The sequence below is a fragment of the Talaromyces rugulosus genome, chromosome V (assembly GCF_013368755.1).
Source record: "Talaromyces rugulosus chromosome V, complete sequence".
Lineage (NCBI taxonomy): Eukaryota > Fungi > Ascomycota > Eurotiomycetes > Eurotiales > Trichocomaceae > Talaromyces > Talaromyces rugulosus.
Window position 1 is genome coordinate 3,007,238 of NC_049565.1, and position 19,877 is coordinate 3,027,114.

At 49.3% G+C, this 19,877-nt stretch overlaps 10 protein-coding genes across 10 annotated transcripts; 5 read left to right on the plus strand and 5 right to left on the minus strand.

The window, feature by feature from the left end:
* Positions 1–1,946: 1,946 nt before the first annotated feature.
* TRUGW13939_09591 (uncharacterized protein) lies at positions 1,947–2,342 on the plus strand (the record flags this gene model as incomplete). Its single annotated transcript, XM_035492711.1, has 4 exons — positions 1,947–1,955; positions 2,030–2,088; positions 2,146–2,220; positions 2,273–2,342. The coding sequence occupies 4 exons, from the start codon at positions 1,947–1,949 to the stop codon at positions 2,340–2,342; spliced, it is 213 nt and encodes a 70-aa protein (XP_035348604.1).
* Positions 2,343–2,605: 263 nt separating this feature from the next.
* On the minus strand, positions 2,606–4,594 carry TRUGW13939_09592 (uncharacterized protein; the record flags this gene model as incomplete). The annotated part of the gene is made up of 5 exons (XM_035492712.1): positions 2,606–2,722; positions 2,782–2,888; positions 2,949–3,196; positions 3,268–3,325; positions 3,409–4,594. The coding sequence occupies 5 exons, from the start codon at positions 4,592–4,594 to the stop codon at positions 2,606–2,608; spliced, it is 1,716 nt and encodes a 571-aa protein (XP_035348605.1).
* A 708-nt stretch (positions 4,595–5,302) lies between these two features.
* TRUGW13939_09593 (uncharacterized protein) lies at positions 5,303–6,330 on the minus strand (the record flags this gene model as incomplete). Its single annotated transcript, XM_035492713.1, has 2 exons — positions 5,303–6,202; positions 6,265–6,330. The coding sequence occupies 2 exons, from the start codon at positions 6,328–6,330 to the stop codon at positions 5,303–5,305; spliced, it is 966 nt and encodes a 321-aa protein (XP_035348606.1).
* Positions 6,331–7,914: 1,584 nt separating this feature from the next.
* Positions 7,915–9,127, plus strand: TRUGW13939_09594 (uncharacterized protein; the record flags this gene model as incomplete). The annotated part of the gene is made up of 3 exons (XM_035492714.1): positions 7,915–7,960; positions 8,011–8,066; positions 8,117–9,127. The coding sequence occupies 3 exons, from the start codon at positions 7,915–7,917 to the stop codon at positions 9,125–9,127; spliced, it is 1,113 nt and encodes a 370-aa protein (XP_035348607.1).
* A 374-nt stretch (positions 9,128–9,501) lies between these two features.
* TRUGW13939_09595 (uncharacterized protein) lies at positions 9,502–10,379 on the minus strand (the record flags this gene model as incomplete). The annotated part of the gene is made up of 2 exons (XM_035492715.1): positions 9,502–9,974; positions 10,040–10,379. The coding sequence occupies 2 exons, from the start codon at positions 10,377–10,379 to the stop codon at positions 9,502–9,504; spliced, it is 813 nt and encodes a 270-aa protein (XP_035348608.1).
* Positions 10,380–10,780: 401 nt separating this feature from the next.
* On the plus strand, positions 10,781–11,672 carry TRUGW13939_09596 (uncharacterized protein; the record flags this gene model as incomplete). The annotated part of the gene is made up of 3 exons (XM_035492716.1): positions 10,781–11,196; positions 11,271–11,352; positions 11,406–11,672. 3 exons carry the CDS (start codon positions 10,781–10,783, stop codon positions 11,670–11,672), a joined length of 765 nt encoding a protein of 254 aa, XP_035348609.1.
* Positions 11,673–11,999: 327 nt separating this feature from the next.
* TRUGW13939_09597 (uncharacterized protein) lies at positions 12,000–13,640 on the minus strand (the record flags this gene model as incomplete). Its single annotated transcript, XM_035492717.1, has 1 exon — positions 12,000–13,640. One exon carries the CDS (start codon positions 13,638–13,640, stop codon positions 12,000–12,002), a length of 1,641 nt encoding a protein of 546 aa, XP_035348610.1.
* Positions 13,641–16,059: 2,419 nt separating this feature from the next.
* Positions 16,060–16,420, plus strand: TRUGW13939_09598 (uncharacterized protein; the record flags this gene model as incomplete). The annotated part of the gene is made up of 3 exons (XM_035492718.1): positions 16,060–16,155; positions 16,221–16,283; positions 16,334–16,420. The coding sequence occupies 3 exons, from the start codon at positions 16,060–16,062 to the stop codon at positions 16,418–16,420; spliced, it is 246 nt and encodes an 81-aa protein (XP_035348611.1).
* A 334-nt stretch (positions 16,421–16,754) lies between these two features.
* TRUGW13939_09599 (uncharacterized protein) lies at positions 16,755–17,900 on the minus strand (the record flags this gene model as incomplete). Its single annotated transcript, XM_035492719.1, has 1 exon — positions 16,755–17,900. The coding sequence occupies one exon, from the start codon at positions 17,898–17,900 to the stop codon at positions 16,755–16,757; it is 1,146 nt and encodes a 381-aa protein (XP_035348612.1).
* Positions 17,901–18,464: 564 nt separating this feature from the next.
* TRUGW13939_09600 (uncharacterized protein) lies at positions 18,465–19,844 on the plus strand (the record flags this gene model as incomplete). Its single annotated transcript, XM_035492720.1, has 1 exon — positions 18,465–19,844. One exon carries the CDS (start codon positions 18,465–18,467, stop codon positions 19,842–19,844), a length of 1,380 nt encoding a protein of 459 aa, XP_035348613.1.
* Between the last annotated feature and the right edge of the window lie 33 nt (positions 19,845–19,877).

Consider the following 19,877-nt stretch of genomic DNA (forward strand, 5'->3'; position numbering starts at 1 on the left):
AAATGTGGTTACGGGCCCTGACATGACAGGCTGGGATATAATTGCAGTAAAGGAAGGCCAAAACTGCATGTTCTTTGGAAATTTGACAGTCCAGTTCTTCCGAGTTGAACAATGATAACCCCTTTTTCATTATTGTTTAAGATTGTTGGTTCTGCATAATGGGAAAACATTGAGAGAACTTGATTCTGGCCGTCAGTTTTGTGGAACGATCAATGAAAATGCAAATAACTAACAAGGTCCCTGACCTGAAGCCCCAAAGACACGAGATTCTGCTCCATCAAGGAATGTAATGCAGTGCCTATAATATGTCAATATCCAATGGCATGCTTCTCTGAGACACTTGGGATATTTACCCTCAACAGCAAAGGGTAGATATAATTAACAACACATCGGTGTTCAAAATGTTGCACTCAAGGCTTTGAGTGCTGAGAGAAGCTGATTCGTAGTGTACAGCTCCCAAGGATGTCAACTGGCAAAGACAACTTCCACTCCAAATCTTTGTATATTTGTATATTTATCTATTAGACTATAATTTTCAAAATAATACTAATATAATAACTATATAAATATTAAATACATAATAGAAATAAATTCTGTATAGCTTATAACTAACTAATCTAAACCTAACATGTTATCTACTATACAATTGATTAATACTATATAAGCTGTAGACTGATTCTATGACTTTATTCCACCATTCGCAAACTCTGATAATTGGTGAGTGCATTACTGATCTATTTGTACGCTGATACAATTAATGGAACCAGCTGACTTCTACAGTGTGCCCTCAATTACTGTTTGCAGTGGCTGGTTCAGTACCCCCCAGAGATCTGGGATGATGGCTGGAAGTAAAATGGGTCCCCTGTATTCCGACTCTAGGATAACACTAAAAAGACATTTCCTGCAATGGTGCAAAGACCCTCGATTGGTAGGTCTAGTTGGGTCATGGCCGGATTTCCTGATCCGGCCGAAAACCAATCGCTTGTCGCCAGCAGATTTGTATGAAATCATCTCCGCAGTTATGAAGTCATCTTGCAGCTGATATACGTATTACTTTCTCTGCATTTATCCCGCCCCGCGTTATATTTCCCATCACGGCTAGATTAGGGCTACCCAGACCGGGCTTGAGATCCCATTCAGAAACGGTGGAGATCTCAAGCGATTTATTTTCTATATACCAAATTTATACTTTGGCCGCGGCCCGGGTCGCCTCCTAGTCGAGCCTTAGTAGGCTCCCCTAAACCCGATTCGTAGATTCGTCCATATATGAAAACGGTCTACTGACCAAGTACTTCATTTTTCGAAGATATCTCCTCGGCCCCTGTCGTGTCGTCATTAACCAAGGTGGAGTCAATCGTTCACTTCCAGAACGAGGCGGTCCGGTCGAAAATACAATGTTGGCTGCAGAGGGAAATGTAAAGCACAGGGCGTATGATTAATTAGTTAGCACTTGGGGTTTGTCTTCGTAATAAGATATAAAAAAATCATATTTGCTTATCCCTTCAGACCTCTGTCACTCTCACATGTGTGCGTCGCAGGCTTTGTCTATAGTTTCGCAATGCTCCATATACATGTTTCTGCTTGTGCTAAGGCTGGCTGATCTTGGGGACAAGGGTACATTGCTAGTTGGCGTCGATGATAAAAAAAAAACGACTCAAAGCCCGCCACATCTGCGCCTAAAAATGGATCGCACCAATAGAACGAGCGATCAATTGATGCGCGTGCGATTCTTCAGCCAGCCATGCACTTTAACCTTTACTGCGCAATAGTACTGATCGACAAACTGAACGTCAGCTACGCCACGATTGCACTTGTATAGGAGGGGCAATCTTAGTGGGGCAAGGGTCCTTCGCTGTATACTTAAAGAGCTACTTGGATCACTCGTGGTTCATTAGAATTCATACATTCATACTACTAGCAGAGTCTGACTTTTTGGAAACTATATCATGTCACAGGTTCGATATAAATACTTGAAAAAGCTTCAAAGCTTCCTCACATCGAGCAATACTGATTGGTGATTATCTGGCAGGTTACAATTCGCTTCGAGGGACCGGAGGAGTGGGAAAACCAGTTTGAGGCAGTTAACAGGTGCGAAATGACTGCAAACATATGGTTTCCAGTGGCACTGCTGACAAACTTTTCAAGTCTTTTGGATAAGCATACTGGAACATCAGACTACCCTGCCACTAAATCTCTTCCTCCCATCATTTTCGGTGCACAGTACGTACATTCTGCCCATTTCCGAGAAAGTTTTCTGACATGAACAATGCAGACTCACTGGAGAGGCTATCGCAGAGTTACAGAGCCTCCCTGGAGTAATAGTAGAAATACAGGAGGAGTAGTATTCACCAATTTCAAACGGAACGTTGATGATAGCTTATATGGGCGAAAACAAATGCCGTATAACAATGTTCCCCTCGTGATCCTACGAATTTTTCATATAATTTTATTATTACTTTGAACTTTATGGGATAGTCATAGATTGAATTTGTGTGCATAAGAGTATACAATAGCAATTTGCTCTGTATATAGCTCATGACATTTAAACATCGGAACCTGGCACACCACACTGCCGCACGCTCGGTACAGGCGGCAGACTAATTATTCACAGGTCTGGGAAGACTGACTGGACGATTTCAATAGCGACAGGGTCTACGTAGTCTTTGAAAATGAGGTGTTTAATGTACTCTGTTGTCCATTCCTGGCTTCGCTTTGCGGATTTCTAGAAAAGGAGGAATAAGCCTGAAAATCCATACAAGGTTGGGGAAATATTTGGCTTACACCACTAGCAGAACCCTTAAAACCCTCAGTTATCCCCGGCACTGGCACCTGAGTCGCAGTAATCTCCAAGTTTCCTTGAGGTACCGATTCCTTGATTGGTGGTTGACCTGGTGTGGTAGAGTCAACCACATTTGACAAATCGACTACCCTAATCGGATAAGACTCACAGTACAGACAAATCGTCTTGTAAGAATAGCTTCGCTCAAATTCAAGTTGATAGCCGGTCGTTGGAGTACCGACAATACTTATCAGGCTGCCTTCCCTCGGATCGGTTATAAATGGCACGAAAACGGAGAAATGCGCGGGTTGAGGGAGCTCACGGGAGTCATCCCGGGTTGCGATGAGCCAGACAAATGTGGAAGATGAAGTTTTGTTGTGTTGTGTGTGTAGTATTGAAAGAGTCAAGTAGTTGGCTCTACATGCCCATATAGGGGGGTTAAATATGACTGTTACACTGATTTGCGTGACTTATACCACATGACTCACATTACATCTGATGTAGTTTTCCATGCCAATATGGAATTTTGTATATAATTGATACTCGCTATTTACAATACTATTTCTATTCATCCATCTATTCACGCACAAACATGCCCGCCATGCCCATCCCCGTACCTATACACATACTCACAACACCAACCTCTTGCCCAGTGCGCTCCAGCTCCGGCAATAGTGTTGCCAACTGCCTGGCACCTGTAGCACCAAGCGGATGACCCAGCGCAATAGCGCCTCCCTTGGGGTTTACTTTGGCCTCATCAATCCCCAACTTCCGTACAGAGTACAGCGCCTGCGACGCAAAGGCTTCATTGATCTCCCAAATGCCGACATCTGCAACTTCCAAGCCCACCTGGCCCAGCAGTTTTGGGATGGCCACGGCAGGTCCCACACCCATCTCGTCGGGGGCTACGCCGGCGACAGCGGTGGCCACCCATCGGCCCTTGATCGCAGACGTCAGACCCAGCTCAGTCGCGGTCGAGCGGCGCATCAGCAGTGTCGCTGCAGCGCCGTCGCTCACCTGCGAGCTGTTTCCCGCCGTGCTGGTGCCATTCTCGGCAAAGGCTGGCTTCAAGTTGGCCATCTTCTCGACAGACACGGTTGGGCGTATGCCGTCGTCCTTGGAAACAGTGAGATCGCGTGGAGGTGCGTCTGGGTGCTCGGCATCAAAAACTTTAGTGGTGACGGGCACAATCTCGGCATCGAAGAGGCCTGCTGCCTGTGCTGCGGCGGCCTTGTGGTGTGAATGCGCCGCAAAGGCGTCCTGGTCGGCCCTGGAGATGCCGTAGCGGCTCGCCACGTTCTCCGAGGTTATACCCATGGGCATAATACAGTCTCTCGAGTCCTTTGAGGGCGAGTCTTTCAATTCAGGCCACAGCACCGTCGGAATCGCACGCGAGCCGTAGTTTCTCGTCATCGACTCCATGCCACCTCCAACACCGATATCAATGCCCCCACTACGAATCCCATTCGCCACGGTGGTGATAGCTGCCAGCCCTGAAGAACACTGCCTGTTTATCGTATGAAAGGGCACCGAGTGTGGGAACCCCGCGTGGATCTGTGCCATTCGCCCGGCTTTTGCGCCGCCGAGCTCTTGCAGTACCGATCCAATGGCGACATCGTCGATCAGCGCAGGGTCGAGGTTTGGGTTTGCGGCGAGCGTGGCTTTGAGTACGTGTGCGAGCAGTTCCTCGGGGTAGGCGTCCTTGAAGCCGCCCTTTTTGGCGCGTGTGATGGCGGTGCGCACCGAGGAGAGGATGACAATGTCCGAGGGGGATTTTTGGAGCACCTGGCGGAGGCCCCGCGGAACTGAGCCCATCTTCAATATGCAATTGTTATCGCAGGTAGTGGGGCTCTGTCAGTGTCCAACTGCGATGTTGTCTGTTAAAAGCTGACTCTGGGTAAGAAGCAGGAAAACAAGGAAGAAGAAAACGAGAGAGGAATTAATTCAGAAATAAAACAACGGCCTGTCTTCCGATTCCTCTGGGTCGAGAAATAAATCAGCGTCCATCGGCTAAGGGCCCGGCAGTGATAGCTTATCCGGCAGCTAGCTAGCTTATCGTATATACAGTGTGGGGAAGAGCTTTACAGGAGAGCTACATACGTAGTATTTACTGTTTGAGGATTTAAAGTATAGGTTTGTATGGTTTCATTATTTGAATATTTTCTTTCTTTTCTTTCTCTTTTTCTTTCTTTCTGTTTTGGCTTTTCTTTATCTCAAGAGAGTATCGAGAAACGGCAGCAAATCCGGGGAATGCTTCGGATGCGGGACCGGATAGCGCCCCCGGATAACCTGTTTGCCGGTGCTGTCTAGTAGTACTCGTTGTATTCAGGTGCCGTGTTAACGAGAAATATTATATAAAACGCTCGTGTAAATGTAAAACTAGTGAATCATTGATCTATCATCCTCAGCTATGAAGACAACTCCGGGGGTATAATACAAACGTAAAATATAAAAAGGATAAAAAATGCTCATCGCATCGTAAGTTATATATAGAACCATTCTCGACGGATTCTAATAGAAAAGTTATGAACGGACAATATGACTGTAATGCCCGGGGACTTTCATTTGGCACTTTTCGCAGTCGGCGCGGTAGCCCATTGCAAAACTGATTTTTCCTTTTCTTCTTGTCGTTGCTGTCGTTACTGGTTCTGATATTGCGGCCATGTGATGATGGTCGTCGCTATATAGACGAGCTGGGATGTCGAGGCTCTGCTCTGGCACCTGCAAAAACGTTTGTGGTGGTGGTGATGTGATGTCGCTATCAACAGCCATCGACGATGGAGAGTCCGGCCAGTTGGACATGTCTAGAGTGTCTTCTTCGTCGATAGGAGGAGAAGTTAGCGGCTCGTTCAACTGCTGCTCTTCGGCAGTGTCTCCCGATTCACTAATGGGACTCGGAAGCCGTCGTCGACGCCACCAGTCTGCCTCTTCAGCGGTTTTCGACGGGAGACAGACCGGACTGTTGATGCTGTTGGATTCTGTCATTCGCTCCGGACGCATGTTCAGTGTAAAGTGGCCGTGGATCGGAGTGGCAGCACGTCCCCCACTGATATTAAGAGACTGGCTGACAAGATGCTGAGGGATAGGCGAGGGCTGAGAGCGAACTCCTCCTCCTCCACTGCCATTTCCTTTTGTTGCTGCTGCTATTGCGCTCACAGGCCACGGGGACAAGTTGTCCCCGTTCTGGAGCGGATAGGAATCCACCATGTCGATATCCATGGCAGTGTCCACGGTCAAAGTCGGTGGACGGCGGTTCTGTAGGGCTGGCTTTTTCTCCTCGCGCCACTCCCGAAACGATTCAGGCACGGCGTTCGAACAGGGATGCTCTTCATCGACTGATGGCGGGGGCACGGGCGGTGGAGTTGGGATGAGGAACGGTAGGGTTGTACGTGGAGAGGAGAAGTTCAGGTTTCCCCGGAATTTCTATTCAAACAGAAACAATATTAGTTTTGTTCCAGCAGGGGAAAAAAAAATGCAAGAAATACCTTGGTTTCATGCTCTCCAAAGCCGGCCTCGTCCTCTTCTCTTGGGCGTTTGAAAGCCGAAAACATTTTTGTTTGTAATTTTTTTTGAATCGTCTGATGATTCAAACCAAACAAAATCAGCTGCTAGGAAAAACAGACACGAAATCGGATGAAAGAGTCGTCGTGCAACTTTTGTCGAACAAGAGGAGAGTGAAGATGAGGCTCGGTCAAAGAAGAGGTCGTACTCGTCAGTCAGTCGCACGGACGTCGGCTGCAGGGGCGATGCGCGCGGGTGTGCGATAGGCTGGAGGCTGGACGAGGCAGATCTGAAGCAGGCTTGCTCAGGCCACCTTTGAGTCCTTGACAGCCTTGACGAGAGAGAGCCGTTTCAGATTGTCGTTCATTCTGCCAGGGTTACTGGGCTGATTGGAGAGTGTCGCGGGCCGGCGCGAGCAATTCGTAGCGGCGGCGGCAACGGAGGCGTTCTCATTGGCCGGAGCTGCGTCCTCTTTCCTTCGTCACCACATGCTTGCTTCTCTTGACTCTCTTGACTCTGTTGTGTCTGTGGCATCAATCATCACTCATCGCTTCATCTCTGCGTGTTCTGCGTAATCCAGCTGATACGCTCTTCAGATAAACTTTGCTAGCCTCGAGATGGATCAATCTGAAACCGGCAGCAACGGTCCTAACGGAGGCCTCCGAGTCTCCGTCTCTAGTCTGACGCTCTGTGCAGCTAGCCTCTAGCTAGTCCTACGTCTAGCCTCGAACAGTCGAGCTAAAGGTGAGCATCAGCAACCAGGCGGTCCGCAGATCGACATGGCTGACAGTGACTGTGGCACAGTAAGTATTTACAATACGGCATGCTTGGTTTGCTTACTGTGCTGAGAAGAGCTTGAAGCTCCCACAGTCCGACTAAGAAATTAGAGCTCGCCTCTGCTAAGCCGAGCCAGACGCCAATCCCGAGGAGGATTATCTCGACGATGCATCCTGCATACGTATAGTCTAGAGACCAATACAGACGGATACAGAGATCAATATAGAGGATACAGACGAATCCAGAGACGGAGAGACGAATACTAGCACCATAACAAAGCTATAAGCTATAGTTACTCACTAACTGCAGGGTGCCGTGAAGAATGGCCGGCCCTCGTAATCGCCTGCATGGAAATAAGCCCTGAGCAGATGCAACTCTGCTAATCCAACTAATGTCTGACTGTGTCAATAATAATGGCGATTCAAGCAACGCGCTCACCGCCCGCGACATTGTGGTCATCATGCGGCCGCTGATTGGCCTGTTCTGCCGGTTTCACATGCGGGGAACCTGCCCACCATGCCACCATCGGGATAAAAAAAAATTAAAATACGATGTACATTGTCGCCATTGTTGCCAGAGCCAACTCAATTGAGCGAAAAGTGGACATTCCAACAGCTCCCGGCCTCGGCATCCGCTAAAGCGATTATTGCGTGCGTAAGTAATTCCGCTTCTGAGCTGAGCAGAGAAGAGTCCAGGTAAGCCTGATGACTCATATGCATCCTCTTGGCTCTTCACCGAGAACGGCCCCATAGGATGATGGCATATTATTCTTAAAGAGCTTTGTGTCCTGACGGCAGAAAATTTCTAGGACAGCTGTGATTATCATATCAATTTGTTACTAGTGGAAGCAGATCAAGATGCCTTTCGTCAAGCCCCAGCCAGAGGTCAACGAGGACACTCGCGGTATGTCTTTGTTTTTTCCGGTATACGGAATTCTCTCTAATGTTTTCTAGTCGTGGCCTACGATCCTCTTCTCTCTCCTCGCTACATCCAGTCCGAGGTCCCTTCGGTAGGTCAAACCAAACAAAAGCACAATCAATCAATCTAACAGTCCGACAGCCCGAGGCTTCAGTCGAAACTGTCAAGTCCGGCCGCAACCAGGCCATTGAGATTATTGAGCAGCGAGATGACCGGTTACTGGTGGTGGTCGGCCCATGCTCGATCCACGACCCAGCCACTGCGCTGGAATACGCACACCAGCTCAAGGCGCTCTCGGACAAGCTGTCGTCGGATCTGTGTATCATCATGCGCGCGTACCTCGAGAAGCCGCGCACGACAGTCGGCTGGAAGGGACTGGTCAACGACCCTGATATCAACGAGTCCTACAACATCAACAAGGGCCTGCGTGTCTCACGCAAGCTTTACGCCGACCTGACCAGCCTCGGCATTCCCATTGCCAGTGAAATGCTGGACACAATCTCGCCGCAGTACCTCGCCGATTTGATCTCCGTCGGCGCCATCGGTGCACGCACCACCGAGTCGCAGCTCCACCGCGAGCTGGCCTCGGGCTTGTCGTTCCCCATCGGCTACAAGAACGGCACCGACGGCAACCTGGGCGTGGCCATTGACGCCATCGGCGCCGCGGCCAACCCGCACCACTTCCTGGGTGTCACCAAGGAAGGACTGGCGGCCATCACCAAGACCGCTGGCAACGAGCACGGCTTCGTGATCCTGCGCGGCGGCACCAAGGGCACCAACTACGACCGCGCCAACATCAAGGCGGCGCGCGAGGCCCTGCGGGCCCGCAAGCAGCGCGAGATTATGATGGTTGACTGCTCGCACGGCAACTCGAAGAAGAACCATCTCAACCAGCCGCTCGTGGCCAAGGAGGTGGCCGACCAGCTGCGCGAGGGCGAGGATGCCATTATCGGCGTCATGGTCGAGTCCAACATCAACGAGGGCGCCCAAAAGGTCCCGCCCGAGGGACCGTCCGGTCTCAAAAAGGGTGTCAGTATCACCGACGCCTGCATCAACTGGGAAATGACGGTTGATGTGCTCGAGGACTTGGCCGACGGCGTGCGTGCACGTCGTGCTGCCAAGGCCAAGGCTAATGGAACCAACGGTGCTTAATAGGAGCGGAGCTGAAAGCAGAAGTAGGAAATGGAAATGAAAACAGGAAAAAGAGGAAAATCAAAAGCATGGGAAAATAGCAATGGCGTATAGGGTTTGATAGATTTCAATCAACAGTTTTTTTTCTCTTTCACTGATCTGAGCATTTAAATGAACTGAATTCCATTATGTACAGAGTATACATACAGCGACGATTCTAGTAATTCCGGGTAGAGGTAGAAGTAGAAGTGGAAGTGGGAAGTGAAAAGTCAAAAGAACTCCGGCAGAAAACAGGAATGATTAGAATACAAACGCCACAAATGTTGTGTCTTGTTAGACATAAATTGAGGATTGAGGGTTGAGGGTTGAGGGTTGAGGATATTTTTTCCTCTTGTTCATCGCCTCCATATCCAATCTGACCAGCCCTTGGCTGACTGTTTCGCCGACGTCTCGGCATTTGCCGCGAGCACATCCAGGGGCCCTGGCTCTGGAACAGCTTTCGACACAGCTGTGGAGGAAGTAGCAGCAGCAGCAACTTCATCAGCCTTGCTCGCATTCAACGCCTCCAAAACCCCAATCTTTTTATTGTCATCTGATGCCCCCTCCTTCTTCATCCCCTCAAAAAGAAACCGCTTCGTCCTATTCCACAACCGCTGTTCCTTTGTTTCTTTTATTTTCTGTTGCTCAATCTCGCCGATTTTTTCATTTCGTAGGATTTCGAGTTGTTCCGGCGTCGCGGTTCCGGCCACGTAGGCTTCGCGCGCGGATTGCAGGTCTTGCAGTTGGCGGTCGAGCCAGAGCTCGCGCTGGCGTCGGTTCCACATGGTCAGGGAGACGGCGGAGTAGATTGTGAGGGCGCCGCAGACTCCTACGGAAGGTTAGATTGAAGTGTCTTAAAAGTAAGGGAAAGGAAAGGGAAAGAAAAAGACATACCCGACGCCGCAATCAGCGTGTAAATAATCACCTTGTGCGCGCCATTCGCCGCCCTCCCTCCACGCTCGATTATGCGATCGACCAAGCTGGACTTTTGCGACAGGCGCGCCGCGCGGGCTTGGGCTCGCAGACGCTCGACTTTTTGGCGTGGTGTTTCTTGTCCACCTTGTTGTCCTTGCTGTCCTTGTTGTTTTGGGTCTTGTGGTTCGTTGGTGTTGTTGGATGGACGCGGCGGTTTTTGTTTCGATTTATTGAGATCAGGTAGTTTGTAAGGAGCTTTGGGGCCGACGTAGGGCCCTGTCGCGGTGAAGCGGGTTGCGTCGGCGGCTGAGCGAGACATGTTTTTCTTGATGTTTGATGTTGATGTGTGGTCTTGGTGTTTCGAGCAAGGTCAGGTTGAGGTCGGCAGAGGTTGCCGGATCTAATTGCAGCACATGAGACGGACAGAGTCTCAAATCACAAATCTCAATGAGAATTCAATCGCAATATCGAATAATTAAACATATCATGCAATGAGGCAATGGCTGTGGAAATGGATGGGGAATTTGCCGGGGTTTCCGTGGTCAGCGTGAGATTGTGAGGTTGTTTTGCGTTGCTTAATTTTCTGCCGCACGCGCGGATCCACTTTTCCTGCTTCCGTTAATCATCGCTTTGTATGGGAAACATGACTGTTGTTGTTGCTTTCTTTATATTCAACGATTATACGCTGTATTGTTTCAACAACTGTTTAGCAACTCTGCAATGTCTAGTCCAGATCTCTCTGCTGTCTTGCAGACACTCTCTACATTCTCGCAGACGCAGACTCAACAACGGCCTCCCCCTGCTACCTCTGCCTCTGCCTCCACCTCTACCTCAACATCTACCACGGTCAAACAATCCTCTTCTTCTTCCCTATCTCATCATTCTTCTTCATCTTCATCTTCCTCTCAATCCAAACATTCAAACCCGTCCCAAATAACAACATGGCCCGCAGCCCTCCGCCACATCATGCACCACCAAACCGCCCACAACCACGCGGCCCACCACTTCACCGCGCATATCCGCCGCCTCGTCACGACGCAGCACGCGCAGGAGCGGAAATGGTGGGAGGAGCGTGAGGCCCTGGTGCGCAGGCAGGCTGCGAGAGGGGAGCGGAAGAGGGAGTTGGAGCGGGTTTTGTAAGTTTTTACCTTTTATCTCTCTTATATATAGCTATGACTATGACAATGGATGTGGCTGATGCGTTGTGTAGGCAGTCTGTGGGTGCTGGTGCTGCTGCTGCTACCACCACTACTACTACCGCCACGGATAGTAAGTCTGAGAATGATCAACAGGTACTTCATCCCCACCCTGAAAGAAATGAACATGTTTACTAAGTCTCCAACAGACAGAAGAAAACGCAGTAGAACTCGCCTACCACGACGCAAAAGTATACAAAGCCGCCACCGACCTGTCACGCACAACCGCAACTGAACTGCGCAGACTCGGCGTGCCCTTTTTTGCCATTGATGAGAGTTTAGTAATAGTCTCGACAGATACAAATAATACTAATACGACAGAAGAAGAAAAAGAAGGGAAGAAGATATCCAAGCAAGAATTGGCAGTGCTGAAAAGACGCATGTTGGAGCTTTTGCAGGATTTGTGTCGGGATTGATTAACCTGCCTTTTTTTACTAAAATTACAAAAGGAAACAAAAAAGATAATGATAATAATGATAATGATATAGGTTCTTCGCCTCTATGCTAACTGCGGCCAGTAGACGCAAAATCAAACAAATATGTGCATGAAGGTCCATTACAATGAGGCCGGTATGCAATAGTAGTATAATCAACGCCAGATAATCCCGAAAAGAAAAGAAAGGAAAAAAAAAAAAAAGGGAAAGAAACTCCGTCCAAACACCGCCTATGCAGGAGATTTTTTGAAAATCTCAGACAGCAACAACTGTAGTAACAACTCAAGATAGTAGTAAGATAGGACAAGTCTATGCTCGCTCCGCAACAGAAATAGCCACGGCCACAGCAGCGCCAAAAATCGCACTTTCATTCGCCAACTCCAGCGTAATCGCCGGCTTATCTGCAGATTCGGACTCGGTCAGCATGTTGAGATAGATCTGGCACTGGTCGCGGAATCCAGGGTATTTGTTGATCACGCTGCCGTCGCACGCAATGCTCAGGTTCTTTGTTGCGGCTGCTTCGATCTCGGTGACGGTGACTTCTTGCGGCGACAGTTCGTCGTCGCCCGTCGTCTTTTTGATGGATTCGGTCGACGACGAGGTTGGGAACTCGGCCTCGTTGCGCAGACACCACATGCTGTGGATTGCTGTCGACAAATAGCCGGCAGACCGCTTGGAGACGCATTTACACACATGTCTGATAAAAGCCAGATCCTCACTGGACGGAGTCACAGGGAAAGTGTGGTTCTTTTGCAGCAGAGCAGCTGACGGCGCGAGAGACGGCGAGGCGTCGCCTTCGATAAATGCCACAATCGCCGTGTCCAGCGTATACGGATCCTTCATGGAATGTGGCATGTCGCCGCCAAACAGGCCCGCCGTCTCAACAGCTTCGGAAATGATCAGCCGCACAATCTCGCCCAGATACCGGCCGGTAATCATATATTCCAAGGGCTGAAAGTCCGGGCGCAGGTGAGTCTGGTTCAGCACATCGTCCCAGCGCGTCATCGGCAGCACTTTGCCGCCAAACATGCTCAGCTCGCTGTTCACAATGACATGGCGTGCGTTGTCGAACCAGCCTGGTGGCCGTGCGCCAAACTTGGTAAGCCCCAACTCGTGCACGGGGAAATGGACGGCGGCGTTCGTGCCAGTGCCCAGGATCAGCGACATGCGGGTTTGGGGATCGACATAGGCGCGTGTCAGCAGCGTGGCCGAGCTGTCATTCACAATAGCGTCGAGACGCACGTTCAGCGAGCGCTTCTGGCACGCCGCCTCGATCAGCCCGCCCAGTTCCTGGCCCAGAAGCCCGTCGGCGCAGCGGAATCCCTTGCCCATGTTCTGGATGTTGCCTCGGTTCATAGCAGTCTGCTCAACGGGGAACGACCACGACAAGCCAATCGACAGCGGCGTCTCCTCGCGGCCGTACTTTGCGTCGACGGCGGCCAGGATGGTGTCGATGCGCTGGGCCATCCAGTCGAAAAAGGCGCGACCCTGCAGGGCCTTGATATCCTCGTCGATGGCGGTCGAGGTGGCATTCACAATGCGCATGCCCTGTTCCCGGCCGGCGAGTTCGATCAGGGCGACGCGAAAGTTGGAGCCGCCAACGTCGAGGGCGAGAAACGTGCCGGTCTCGGCGCCCGTGGGCAGCGCGGTGTTGTACGAGGGCAGCATGCAGGCTGGATTGGCGTCGAGACAGGCCTTGAGCTGGTCACGGATCTGAGCCGACATGGCGAGCATGTTCTGGCGACCCAGCGGCGAGTTGAACAGATGGTCAATCTCTTGGGCCAGGTCCTCGAGCGAGCGCTCCTGCTGTTGCTGTTTTCCACGGTATGCCCTTCGCTGCTGGCGACGAGGCGAGTCGGCGCCGCCAAACAGCGCAGCCTCCAAGGCGGCGACGATGTTGTGGAAGAGCTCCTGCATGCGATGCAGGACTTTAACGAGTGGCGCCGCCATGTTTGACGGGGGGGGTGGGATTAAACGAAAGGTCCAAGACTGAAGCGAGAGGAGTCGAATGGATAGGTGGGAAGTGGCCAGCACCTTTCCCCTAGATAGCTGGATTCCTCTCCTTCAACACAACAAAGACTAGGGTATTGTTTTCTTTTTTTTTTTCTCTTTCTTTTTTCCTCCCTTCTTCCTTTCTTCCCTTCTGGTTCGCGTGGAATTGTGGTTGCCGTGCCGAGGAATGGATGGAATGTTGTTGTTGTTGACAAACGAACGAGGGATGGCGACGATAAGTATAGCACTTGACACGAGTGGTGGTAGTAGTAGTATTGAAAGAAGCAAGTGGTAACGCAAGAGAAGTGGAAATGCAAGAAGAAAGTGGTAATGCAAGTCGTCGTATGCAGGTAGTAGTGTAGTAGTATGCGGCTGTATTGGCAGAACGAAACGAAAGCACAGCGATAGAGTCGAGCGAGCGTCGTAGGGGCGGGAATGTGGGATCGAGCGGATGGAGTAATGGAGCGAGCGATAGAGAGTCGAGTTAATTGGCAAAGACAGAGATCGCAAATCGCAAACAGAGGACGAGGTTGAGGCAGGGTGCCATCAATGGGCGCTGGGCCCTGAGTAGCATTGCTAAGGCCAGAGCAGTGACGCGGCTGAGGTAGCACCGGCTATCTGATGCTACTTTGTCCTGATGACAATGTTCGTCTTTTTTATTTTTTTCATTAACATTTTTGTGTGTGTGTGTGTTATTTCTGTTGTTTTTATCCATTATATTGTGGATGTAAAATATATTTTATTTATCATCTTCATACTAAAATATTTATATGAAATAGGCATTTACAGTTGAATCGAGTCTTGTCGAGTTAAAACTTAGCATACTACCGGTCAGCAGCATACTAGCAGGATCCGGACAGAAACATTTACTCCGGCCCACTTTGTCAATTATTTACGCCTACTCCTACTATAGTAATGAACTCGATGCTAGATCCATTTCTATCTATCAAACTCCGCCATTGTTGCCGATTGGCGGCATTCATGTAACAGTGTGAGACATTAGTACTACGTGTATCATACTACTACTTACTACTTGTGCATCTTTATTACTATTGAGTCTCAACAAACGCAAGCAAAGCTGATCGTCCATGTGGCCGTGGAGATCAGACGCTACGTCGCATTTGCTTGCTCCACATAGAACCCAGAAACAGGGAACAGACTGAAATCCGTTCCCTAGGAACCAACATAACCAGCCAACAAGTTACAATAATAGCAGTAGCAGTTAGTTAGCTAATTAACAAAGTTATTCTGTCAGCAAGTCTTTTTTTCCTTCTTTTTTTGCTTTTAATAATAATATCCAAGCACAGGCTGACGGATTAGCGGCTGTGGGGCGCTGTTAGAGTTACATTACTCTTGCCCTGCACTCTGCAAGGGGCATAAATATGAACAGCATGCCTCCGGCCAGAGCCGACGCGTCATCTACTATTTTACTGATTTACTCCAAAAGTCCCGCTGGTTTACCACCAATTTCCACTTGTTATTCGTCTACTATTCATAATTCAAGACATAGTTGTATAGTCCAGTCGCAATGTGTGGCGCGTGCTGCGTCCCGATTGGCCCGGTTTAGTGGGTCCGGTATGTAACTGTTGCACCGGCCCGCCCCTCCTCCGGCCAATCAGAGCGCGCCCTGCTGAGCTTGTTCTTATCGATAACTATGGGATGACTAAGCAGGCTACTCGTATTCTTTATATTCAAGCCTGTGACCCTGTAGGGTGACACGTATCCATGCTACCATCTCATAGTTGACATTACTCTGTATATCCGTGTATATATATGTGCAACATTTTTTAAAGTCCCATAGTATGCCAGCCATTGTGACTGTCGTACAGTAGTCTGTAGTATACACTTTAAATAGATAATATAGCTCAGCCGACTAGTTCTTGTTGAACTGGGGGCCGTCCCAGCAGATGCCACATGCCACATGGCCTCTGGAGAGCACTTGACCTGCTAGGCTGTTAGATCGTGCTGACAGACTAGCCTGGCTAGCCAGGTCTTCTAGAAAGTGGTATGCACTCCGAACTTAGTACTGTGTCGGCTGTGATATCATCACACCATACAAGCGCTGTTGACGTCTTTTTAAGAATGGTTGTACTAGTTGACCTCGACTATGATCTAGATGTTACATGTCATATAGTATAGCACGTGGACACATGGATAAATTGATACATACTACATAGAGCATGAAAAAATAGTAATAGTTACAGTTCAGTATCTAGATTTATTATCTAATTCGGCACGCAAATGTCGACTTTTGCTGTCAGTATGTCAGTATCAATGTCACCATGATGTCAGATGTCGCCATCCCGGGCGTATTTCTTAACCTCCAACTTTACGCGTAAGCTACCAACATCAAATATCATCAACAAATGTAACAATAATGTCTATCGAACGCATCCACGACCGCAAAGACGAGGAAATCCACGAGGGCGACTGGGTCTGGACACGCTTCCGTGGTGGCGTGCGCGAGGGCGAGGTCTTTTTTTTTTTTTTTCTCCTCTGTCTTCTTCTATCAGATTATTGATTTTTATATGTGTTTAGGTGCACAAAATTGTAAAAGACGAGAAAGAGGCCCGAGACGAAGGCGTTGCGAATCCGCCCAAGGTGGGTTTATTCTTGAGATATCATCAACTAACGTTGTGCTAATCTGGCAGGTTGTCTTTACGGACCAGCATGGTGATCGTGTCGCGCACAATCCGACTACGCTGTCCAAGACGTCTTTTGTGGGCCGGGGTGGTTGAGTTTTGTCAACAGTAGAAAGTATGTAAAAATATATTTGATATGACTGATTTGTTGTTTGCCACTGTTGGGTAGATTCAAGTTTATAGCTGGGACTAACCACTCTCTCGACTATTTTAACACTGCATCAGTTATATCAAATTTGAAGCTATTTCAAATATCATTACTTCTCGTTTGTCAAACTCCCCTGTAGTTTGACATTCGTCAAATAGTCCGGCGGTCTTGGCACGGGGTGGAAATTTCCTATTTAGGAAATTCATCTCATTGGGTCTTGTTCTTCTATTTAACTCCATGTTGTGTTCCGGCATATAACAACTACAATAAAAATTCATTTGATTAAATATTATACAGCTTCGCCCACACCACCTTGCCTCTCGTTGGATCCATTATGGCTGCATAGTGAGTCGACTCATTCAGCACCGGATACGTCGTGAGCCACTCAATCGCTTCATTTTGTGTTATCGCCACATCAGCACATGTCTCATTCGCTGTATGCTCACGTCTTTGCCGCAAGCGCAATGACGACCGCATGCCCTGAACCCGCGGTGGATAGGAGGAATCTCTCTGAGCAACTTTCCTGTCCCATTTGTCTTGCATGCACGCGCGCCTTTCGCTGCTTTCTTCGATTATATCGGACACGGTTTGTGCATCGGATGAAATCAAACTCAGGCCGAAATGATTGCCTCTGCTTTTTGCAGAATCAGGCTGTTGGTCGTGGTTTGTTGCAACGATAAATGACGAGGAAGAGCAGACTGCTGCCTTGCGATAGTCTTTCTCCATGGTTACTGTTCTGTCACCATCGCTGAAGATGAGATATGCCGCTGTCGTCGGCATACCGGGCACGTTGGCAACAATATCGTCCAGAGTCGACAATTTTGACTTTTCCGGTGTGGATGATGTACCTAACCTCCCGGGAGGAAGTAGGATGCACTCCCGCAGCAGCGATGAAATAGACTGCCTCATCCCCAGCAGCACAAGTAGATGATTTGCATAAAACGTCCAGTTCTTCGTAGTATCATGCACAGGCCGAAAATTCAGGGACACGCTTAGGTCTCGGCGCACGCCCGTGAGCACGCCAACAAATCCTACATACGTGATACTCGAAGCAAGCACTTTCTCCTCAATGTCATCGCGATAAAAATCGAGCTGGACGATCAAGTCGCGCAGCGGATCCATGGCCCAGTCCAGTGTCCTAAAATGCAGCATTTTTGTTGTTGACCATGTTTTTGTTGATTCAGATTGTATTGTTCGTACCCCGCCGCTCGTGCAGCCCATCAGTAGATCCAGCACAGTGTTTAGACACACTAGCAGATACAGATCAATATCCGTCACAGCGCTAATCCCGCGCAGCTCGTCGGTTTCTTCATCGCTGTACAGCCGCCGCAAGCACATGCGCGATATCCAGTGGACCAGGGTCATTGGGATTTTGGGAGAAAGTGCAGCGGCGATCAGTTCGTCGAATATGCCGCGCAGAGAGCGCATTCTACGATGCGCGCCAGTGCGACATAGCGATCAGATGGTGGCAGAGAGAGGTTGATGCGGAATTTTGGAGGGTTTGTGCCTGTTGGGATGTCGTCCATTTTGGACTGTGACTATTGTATTAGGGCCCTGACAAGATGAATTAAAACACTAAAACAATAAAATACCAATTACATGGTATTTCAGCTTATATGTATAGATTAAGCTGGTTGACGTGTAAGTATGTGTAAGGTACTCCGTAAAAATATTCCAAAATAAAAAAATATCCCCGCATCTCCACAATCCTCGGCAAATCGCAATCTGACCTTGTGTCTAGCTACGGCCAGTCTCGTAGTTTAATGTTGATCACCAAAACATCACCCTATCAAAGCGTAAGCTAGTGAATCATTATTTCCCCGCAACCAAGTCTACCCCAGTAGCTATCCAATGGAAGTAGCTAGCTAGTTCCTTCGACCGAGGTGTAGTGGCACAATGGTACATGTGTATGAGAAACGAACAAAGTAGATAATTCCACAGTTTGCCATGTTTTTTTGCCTCTACATCTTTAGTCCTGCACACAACGTGCTGATGAAGATGCGGTTTATCGGCGTCTACATACTGCTGGGCCTGGCAGTGGCCAAGCCATTGCGTCCTCTTGAGCATAGAGCGTCGAATCCACCAACCCTTGGTGACGATGTTATAGGGATTTTGTCGTCTGTCACGGACGACCTGGCTAGTCTGAGTCCGTATCTTTTCTCTCAAGCAACGTCTATCAAAAACAAAGTTCAGTCGGCGAGATTACTCCCCTCGACCTTGAATTCGAGCTCTGTTGAGTCCGCCGCCGCGACAATCTCGGATATCTTTAGAGAGCGTCCGGCGGATCTGACCGTGGCGGTTGATGAGCTCCTGTCGCAGGGCTTGCTTGTGGGACAGCTTCTGGACTTGCTCAACAGCTTTGCAAACGAGTCGACTATTAATTCCCAGAACAACACGAACCCAAAAAATCCCACAACCCCGGTCTACCCTTCCAAATTGCCAGACGATGCTCCCTATTCACTGGACGAAAACACCCTGCGGTCTGCCATTTACATCCCAGAGTCGTTCACATACGGAAACAAAACCCCCGTCATCCTAATCCCTGGAACGTTCATCCCGGCCGGAATTACGTATCATTTCAGTTTCAGCAAACTGTCAAACTTCACCAGCATCCTTGACCCGCTCTGGGTGAATATCCCCGGTGCTTCTTTAGGCGATGCCCAAGTCAACGCCGAATACGTCGCGTACGCCATCAACTACATATCCGGAATCACCAAATCCAACGTAGCTGTCCTCTCCTGGTCCCAGGGCGGCCTTGACACCCAATGGGCCCTGAAATATTGGCCGTCGACGCGCTCCAGCGTCAAAGATTTCGTCGCCATCAGCCCAGACTTCCATGGCACAATCCTGGCGCCAGTTATCTGCCCTGGCCTGCCTAGCCCGAGCTGCACCCCATCTGTCGCCCAACAAATCTACACATCAAAATACATCGCCACTCTCCGTGCCGACGACGGCGACTCAGCCTACGTCCCCACTACCACTCTCTTCTCAACCTTTGACGAAATCGTCGAGCCCATGAGCGGCGAGTATGCATCTGCATACTTGCTCGACGCGCGCAATGTCGGCGTCACGAATGCTTGGGTCCAGCAAGTTTGCGGAATCGGAAAACTGGGTGGCTCCATCTACACGCATGAAGGTATGCTATACAACCCGCTTTCATGGGCGCTGGCCATCGACGCTATCGCGCATGACGGTCCTGGTGATCCGTCCAGATTGGATCTTGATAAAGTGTGCTCGAACTTTTTGGCAGAGGGTTTGGATTTGGAGGATTTGTTGGGGACCGAGGGTTTGCTTTTGCTTGCTGTGGCAAATATTATTGGGTATGGTAGTTGGACGGCGACGGAGCCTCCTATCAAGGCTTATGCGAGGTAGCTGGTGTGTTACTTATAATTAAGAGAGTACATA